At 34.7% G+C, this 8,620-nt stretch overlaps 1 protein-coding gene across 1 annotated transcript; it reads right to left on the bottom strand.

Moving 5' to 3' along the window:
- Positions 1–1,119: 1,119 nt before the first annotated feature.
- On the bottom strand, positions 1,120–7,563 carry LOC139890284 (G-type lectin S-receptor-like serine/threonine-protein kinase CES101). The gene is made up of 7 exons (XM_071873177.1): positions 6,354–7,563; positions 4,959–5,069; positions 2,980–3,164; positions 2,693–2,903; positions 2,360–2,597; positions 2,129–2,279; positions 1,120–1,523 (listed from the first exon to the last, which is right to left on the bottom strand). The coding sequence occupies exons 1-7, from the start codon at positions 7,561–7,563 to the stop codon at positions 1,209–1,211; spliced, it is 2,421 nt and encodes an 806-aa protein (XP_071729278.1). The 3' UTR covers positions 1,120–1,208.
- Between the last annotated feature and the right edge of the window lie 1,057 nt (positions 7,564–8,620).

Raw genomic sequence — 8,620 nt, 5'->3', positions numbered from 1 at the left:
GAGATCTCTTGCGAAGATACGTATCAATACAGTAACCATCTTGTGAGTTTTGGGCATGTACATGTGGACCTCAAGGATGATGAGTTTCCGATGTTTCTATCGACTACTGACTCATCTTTAATCCCGCAGAGTGAGTTGTAGAATATCCAAAATCAATAACAAAATTCACAATCTAAAAATAGAAAGATCCAGTAGGGATGGCAATGGATCTAAAAAAACCCGTCATCCGCGGGTACCCGTATCCGCGATGGGCGGATAATTTTAGAAACCTTCACCCGCGGGTACGGGGCGGGTAAAATTTTATACCCGTTGATGGGTCACGGGCGGGTGATGGATACACTAGATCCGTTGCGGAGAAAATCCGATCCGTAAATCCGTTGAGCAATCCGTGGATATACCCGTCAATAATCCGTGAACCAAAACACATTCAAATGAATTCAAACTTATTATTCATAAATTTTTATGCTATTTAATAATTACTTATTTTGAAATCTGAGCTTTTACTCGAACAGTCGTTAACTTCTCAACTTCCTTTCTGTATTTTTTTCTATGCGAATAAATATTACTTGTTTTGAAACTTGAGCTTTTTCTCTTCAAATTGTTAAAGGATTGAAATTGAAACTTCAAGTGACATTCTACGTTTCTAACCGTATACACAGTCACAAAGTCAACAAAAATTAATTTTACATTACAATTATGTAACTTCTCACTCCATCATTGGTTGATTTATTTTTATTCTTTTATATATGTTTAACATTTTTTGACAATTAAATTTATCTCATTTCATAAACTTATTGAATTATATAAGATCCGTGGGTAAATCCGTTACCCGCGGATAACCGCGGGCGCGGGTATGGATCTAAAAATAAATCCGTTGACGAAGATCCGCGGGTTAACGGGTTGACAAAAAATCCGCGGGTACGGGTGATGGATCTAGTGAATCCGCGCCCACGACCCGCGGGTGCCATCCCTAAGATCCAGCCGGTCATTATATATATCGTTTAATTTTTTTTATTTTTTTATTTTTTTATTTATTTATTTTTTTTTTTTAGTAGAAATAGAAATACAAATGGATGCAGAATAAAAAGTTTAGAGTTAGACATATACATCCCAGGGAGATGAGGTCCGTGAAATAGGTATTTTTATATTAGCCGACTCTTATGAACCAGTGACACACAACTACATATGTGTATTTAACTTTCTTATTTCTATCTTGCAACCAAGATTGAAATTGATTGGCCGTTAACGGAGCCATTTGTCACATTATTATGATTAACATCTCTTCCTGTCTCTGCATCATGCCTCTCGATGAAGAACGCTGGGTGTTTTGGCTCAGGTAGATGCATATTTTCATTTGTGAGCATTGATACGACTTCAGACATAGTTGGTCTATCGATCGCATGATCTTGAACGCATAAGAGACCCACATGAATGCACGTCATTACTTCTTTGGGAGTATATGAATCTTCAAGTACTGGATCCATCAACTCCAAACCTCTACCTTCGTTCCACAATTCCCATGCCTACAACAGTTTAAAAATGTGTATGGAAGTATTCAGGCTTCTATTGTGTAACGAACTTGTTATTCATCGCTATTTTACTTAAGGTTCCATGTGGCATTCTTATAAGTTGCCAATAGTAATAATTTGAAATAACATTGCACATGATGGAAAGCCACAGTGGATACACATTATATAAGTTAGTATACCTAGCAATTGAGACCCATAAGTTGAATAATGAGTCCATTGGGTTAGGTATTTAACCAATTGGGTCCATAAAAAGGTCAAAGAATGGGTCCAATTTAGACCCATTTGAAACCTAACAAATACATATAAGGTCCACCAGGTCCTTAATGAGTCTTAAGGAGATTTTAAAAATATTATTATTATCTATGTATTTTATGAGTTTAAGAAACTCTAAGAAACGGGTCTTGACCCAACCAGGCCCGACCCATTTAGACACGACCCGTTTGACCTATCTAAACAATTTGACCCGTTCGACCCATTACCCGTTTCGACCTAACTAGTCCGGGTTTCGACCCAACCCAACCTGTTTACTAGCTACATAAGTCAGACATTAGTTTGATACACTGTGAAATACTACTAATTAAGCCATATAAATAGCTTACCAGTCCTAGAAGCGTAAGTGGGTGTTCCACATCATAGCTACCATGATTCATTCGGCCGCTTACGATCTCAAGCAATAAAACACCAAAGCCAAAGACATCGATCTTGGTTGAAACAGTGCCTTCCATTAGATATTCAGGCGGCATATAACCACTAGATATGATATCAAATCACTAGTTAGAGATTGTGTTGGTATTTGTAATTGACACAAGAAATGGTTTTGAAATAATTACCGTGTTCCAACAAGTCTACTTGTAAACGCTTCAGATTCATTGATCTGTAGTAACTTAGCCATACCAAAATCTGATATTTTAGGCTTCAAGTAATCATCTAGCAATATATTACTGGCTTTTAGATCTCTATGTATTACCCTTAACCTTGAAAACTTATGGAGATATAGAAGTCCTTGTGCAATGCCGTCAATGATTACAAAGCGGTTATTCCAATTCAGTAATCCTTTCTTCCTAAGATCTGTTAATAATCAAATAGCATGCAACATTCAACAACCGATGAATTAAAGGAATAAGTTATTACTAAGCTAAGAATGTTAGATACTTAGACCTTACCAAATAAAAAGAAATTCAAGCTATTATTAGGCATGTACTCATACACAAGGATCTTTTCTTGTTTTTCAACACAACACCCAATAAGTCTGACAAGATTAGTGTGTTGAAGTTTGGCTATGAGTTCGATTTCGTTCATAAACTCTTTGATTCCTTGTCCAGAGCTTTTTGAAAGTCGTTTCACCGCAACCTCTTGCCCATCAGCTAATGTTCCCTGTGCAATCCATCACACAAAAGATTCTCATTATCTCATATATATTATTTTTCAATAAAGATGCTTTAAAGTTTACCTTATAAACTTCTCCAAAACCCCCTTCTCCTAGCTTATTTGTGCTTGAAAATCTGTTTGTGGCCAATGAGATGCTCTGAAAGGTGAAATAATGTACTTCAGCATTCCTATTATTATCAGTTCGTACATAATCGTAGAGGCGTATCTTCTGATGCAGCAACAACTTTTTGAATTTTTTCGCCTTCCCTATTTTGTGACCAGTAATAAATAAAAAGTAGATATTTGAAATTGTGAGTCACAAGATGTACATTAACTAAAATTACAAAAGCATTTAAGCAATCTTTTGTAAAACTGAGGTATCATATTCAAATTTGCGGATTCACATAGTGCGAAGAAATGTTAGCACAAAGATATAGGAGTATAACTTTACAAGAAAGTCTACTCATTGCAGAACATTTTTTTAAGACCAAAAATTCAAAAGTGTGGTTTGTATCAGATAAAAAAATATCGTCCCTTTACTTTTTTCCGTAAAAAATTGTCCATGCGTGGTTTGTACTCGTGTCATCGGTGGTCCCTGTCTCTAACGGTCTTTAACATACCACGAATGTTTACGGATGTGTTTAGATTTGGTTGGAGTTTTAATCCAATGTGTCCGGAGTTTCAACCCAGTTGTGTTTACGGATGTGTTTGGATTTGGTCGGAGTTTCACGGATACCATGAATGTGCTCATCACCGGAAAACGACGAGCCATGATTCTTCACGGAATTGGTTCAGATCTAGCCGGATGGTTTAGATATGGCTGGAGTTTATAAACTAATCTGGGTCGGAGTTTTAACCCAGATGTTAAACACATCCGGAGAAGAAATTAACGAGTGCGCCTGAAAATGGTTTACCAAAGGGGAAAAAGGTAGTGAAATAAGGAATTTTATTGTTAGCCTGGATTTAGTTATTATAATGTGGTATGTATTTTGCGATAATTTAGGTTTTGATATTTTTTTTTAGAAATTTAATTGAGAACTAGTGAAATGACCCGTGAAATCACGGGTTTGTTTAAACGAAACAATTTAATGACATGTTTTAGGTATTAAGTGAATGTAAATACTAAAATCATTTATTTTAATAACCCTTTTAACTAAGAAACGTGTCGTTGTTTTTACAAATATATAGAGACATGTATTTTCGCATACATATGTAACGTAATTAATTTTGTAAAAAGAATCCATATTTGAATAATAATAATAATAATAATAATAATAATAATAATAATAATGATGATAATAATAATAATAATAATAATAATAAAGTTCACTCAAAGTTGAGTATTTATATTTTTAATAATAATAATAATTATTAGTAATAATAAATGCCTTTTATTTTTTTTTAAAAAATTATTATATAAAAATTGTACAATATGCTTTAAAATTTAGGTGTTCTGTAGTAGATTTTACAATTTAGGAGAGATTAGTGTTTCCTTTTATAAAAGATTTCGTATTATTTTTTTAATTAAATTAATATAAAATTATGACATCATCATTATGAAAATTAAAGGGTAATTATCTTAATAATGACATCATTATTTTAGAGCTTTATATGACTATATAGAAGATTAGTTTAGGATTTTGATAAGGTAAATTTGAACGGAAAGGAAACTCGAACTGGATGAAGAAATTTGAATTGAAAGGAAACTTGAATTGGATAAAGAAGTGAACTAATGAACCTGTAAAGTAGAGGATGGAAAAGACTAAAAATAACTTCGTGTACAAGGCCATACATAAAATTTTAATGGAAAAAGATAACGAGCGTTGGTGAGAGGGATCACTGATAAAAGAAGTACAAACTACAGGGACCATCTTTGTAATCCAATATAAACCACTGGGTGGACCATCCGTGAAATTGTTTCTTTTTTAAGTTTATTGTGTAACGATGAGAAGCATTTTGATAACAGGGTCGCTTTGACCATTTGGTGTAATCCAGATAGTAGAGAGGCAACTATTTTATTTGTATAAACGGAGGGAAAAGGTGAGTTTGAATGTTTGATACCTTTGATATCAAGCTTCTTGTATGCAACATACGCCATATAGCTTGATGGTAGCAGAGCTAATGGGACAATCATGACCAACAACCCAATCCAGGTCTTACTTTTCTTCTTTTCTGCATAGAAAGTAAATGAACTACAATTATCGCATTATTCTTTCATTGTTCTTATTAACCTACTGAGATCATTTGCAGCAGATAGTTCTTATAATTAATATGTCATATGTAGAAGATATGGATAGGAACAGGATTATGACTTTTGTTGTAGATATTGGTTTAGCTCAATTATGTTTACGGGCTCTATTGGAAACGACACATTTCTAAGTATCCCTAACAAAAGACACTGAAAACATATACCGAGTATTATATACGATAACATAAGTGAAGAGATTTGTTATAGACCTGGGTTTGTAAATAGGGTGTGTGATATCAGTTGACCAGATTAATATCACTGCGAATCATGTTGGAAATTAATTTCCTAAAGCAATATTTGGAGCCTATTAGTTATGTGGGACAAGTTGATCATCCCAACAGCTTTTCTTTTACACCCCCTCTCTTTGAGATTAAATATCTCAATCACATATAATCAACTTTGTAGGTATAATATACCGTTAAGAGGTTCTTATCATAAATTATGCAACTATACAAACTATCTTATAAATTGAATTCCAGGCAAGATTTATTGGCGTCTTGACTGCACTTTAGAGCCTAAATTGAATTCCATGCAGGATTTAAAACCCATGGAAATTTGATTCTACGATTTTTCATGGCGTCTCAATTTTATTTTGCTATTTTCTTAAAAAAAATTTCCTACTAATTGGCCGGAGGTCCACTCGGAAGCAATCTCTTTATACGTCGAATAGAGAGAGGGATGGCTTTCTTTACTTTTGAGAGTGTTTCACTCTGGGTGGAGAAATGATTTGTTTTTTATTCTCAGAGAGGGAAATGATTGTCTACATCTCACCTCCTCCATGCACCACTCATGTGGTATTGGATTTTGTTGTTGTTGTTGTTGTTGTTGTATATTTGGGTCTAAATATTTCGAAAAATACAAGTTAGCTAGTAGGAATAGACAAAGACGGATGTACAAGGTGGAACTGCCCCTTCGAAAAATTCAAATTATGTAACATTAATGAATTCTAATATCATTTTAAGGTTTTGCCGCCTTCATTAAATTAAAATAAGATAAAGAGGAAGGGAAAAAAATCGACGTTCCACCTAAATCATAATATGTTGCTCCTCCCGCCTATAGAGAGTGTGTGGAAGCCATTTTTTTTTTCTTCCATATATTTGTTCATATTAAAAGGATGTACAGTATATACAAGTTTATTTTATATATTGAAACAAAATACTACCAATCATTTTATGTATTTGTCAAAGCATCAAAAGGAGTAAACTTACGATAGCCATAATATGTATAGGGTGGGTGACGATTATCATCTGGACTGTATATCATTTTACCAAAAGTCTTGCAGCCTGCCTTGTTTTCGTTTGCATAAGCATAAGCCACACAAGAACAATTGCTCCAGCATATTCGTTTGCAATCATATAGAGTCAAGTTATAGCTTTCATCGTATACATACTCATCCAGAAAGATGTAATTGGTTATCGTGTATTCAACGTATGCTTCAATATCTTCCCTGCATTTTATTTTCTCAACCTCGGCTTCAGCACAACCAGGAGGGTCATTAATCGAACCACAATACGGTTTTATGTTTAGAGTTCTACTCATAAGCTGACCATCTGGAGTCATCCTGAGCGTGGGAAATGAATCGTATGTTTTTGTTAAATAAGTGAAGAATTTCTCAGTCGCATTAGAGACATAGTACACACGAACATCTGGACTCGACAATTGTAGATGAGTATTTTTGAACTCACCATCCAGCCAAGGTCCACTCGTCCAGTGGGTTATTCCACGTCTTAGTAAGACAAGTTGATCTGTACCGTTTGGGTCACCCGCTAATCTAAACGACCCATCGGCTGGTAGCAAATCGCTCCGCCAAGAATTGAGTGACCATCTATGCCCAGTTTTTAGATTAACCCCCAGTTTCATCCCTGGTAGAAGTGTGTCTGTTGGGTAATCAAAGCTTTGCCATAAGACCCGCTTAACAGACCCATTTGGACACAGTTCTTGCAGTACCAAATTCCCAGAATCCAAAAGTTTAACACTTGCATTGCGTGCCACCAAACTAGGACTAAAGAGATCAATAATAGTGCTCTCCCTAGATAGAATGCTAAGCTTTCCATGAGCATCTATGAAAAGGTTTCCGTATATATCCCGAATAGGATTGTTTTTGTTTGCTACCCAAACAGCCATATCAGCTAAATCGTCACGATATCTGATTATGTTGATTATGTTTTGGGTGATGCCGTCGATCATGTAGTTTATGTTTTTGTTATTGTTGATGTTGTAAAATATGCCTAAGTAAGGGCTCACCATAGAACCAACGCTAAAAAACTTTAATTTGAAGACATTATTGGATGAAGTTAATTCATCCCAGTCCTTGAACTGTTGACCTTGTTGAAGAGTATCTGTCGTGTAACAAAGATTGCTGAACAAAAGGGGAAACATGGTGAGGATCAGGAACGGAATCTGTTTTCTGTCTGCCATTATTTCAAGGTAAAGAGAAATGCTATGGGAAATATAGAGACTATGATAATATTAATGGTGGTAGTAGGTAAACTATTTTATTTTATATATCTTACAGTTAGTCAACAGGAAGACATCCCTTTCATGTTGATGTGAATCCGGCCGACCTTGTTTAGTAGGAAACTCTTTTTAATGGTTCAGAAGTTGCTTAGCAATTTACAAATGAAGATTTAAAATGGCAAGTATTATCAAGTCTGAGTCTTGTGAAATAAAGAGAAAGTGTTTTTGGTGGTTGCCAATAAGGAATTATGACTTGCCAATACAGAAAAAGAAAAGTAAACAAATATCCCTCGAGAATGTTTTGATGATGTGTCAAGGTTATGGATGGCATCGGGCCGGTTTGGGTCGGGTTTAGGTAATCCCGGATCTGAACCCGGTTAGGAAACCCCGCCTCAAATTCGGCCCGAAACCCGTCGGGTTCCCATTTACTTAGATACTATCGGGTTTCGAGTTTCTCCACGGTTAAACGGGAATACCCGATTAGTCATTATGTATTTATTTTTCAATAAGTTACCAAATCAAAATATCGAAAAATAACTTAACTACTTCATGTTTAAAGAATTATAAAATATCACATACAAAAAGTTGATTGAAAAGTTTCTAAAATACTTAAATACACAAAGTATATAAAATATCACATCTGAAAAACTTGTTGTTTATGATTATATTGAATAAAAATATACTCGTTTTCAAAACAAATAAGAGAAAATCTTTCATACATTAATAATATAATACTAATGCTAAAATTTTACATAAAAAATTATTATTAAAATTCCTCGGGCCGGGTATACGGGTAAGCGGGTCGGGTAAACGACAAAATTATTGTTTTGTAACTATCCCCATATGTAGCGACCCGACAAAATCGTCATTGACGGCGCCGTCTACGTATGTCCCGTTACGTGGTCATAAGTCTATAAAACAAACGTTTGACCAAAATATGTCGCATTCATTTCAAATGTAAAGATGTTTAAAGTTTACAAATGTAGTTCAACAACTAGTTACGTTACAACGTTTTAAG

This window comes from Rutidosis leptorrhynchoides, chromosome 2 (assembly GCF_046630445.1).
Source record: "Rutidosis leptorrhynchoides isolate AG116_Rl617_1_P2 chromosome 2, CSIRO_AGI_Rlap_v1, whole genome shotgun sequence".
Lineage (NCBI taxonomy): Eukaryota > Viridiplantae > Streptophyta > Magnoliopsida > Asterales > Asteraceae > Rutidosis > Rutidosis leptorrhynchoides.
The sequence above is the reverse complement of the archived record's forward strand: the minus strand, read 5'-3'. Positions and strand labels throughout refer to the sequence as shown.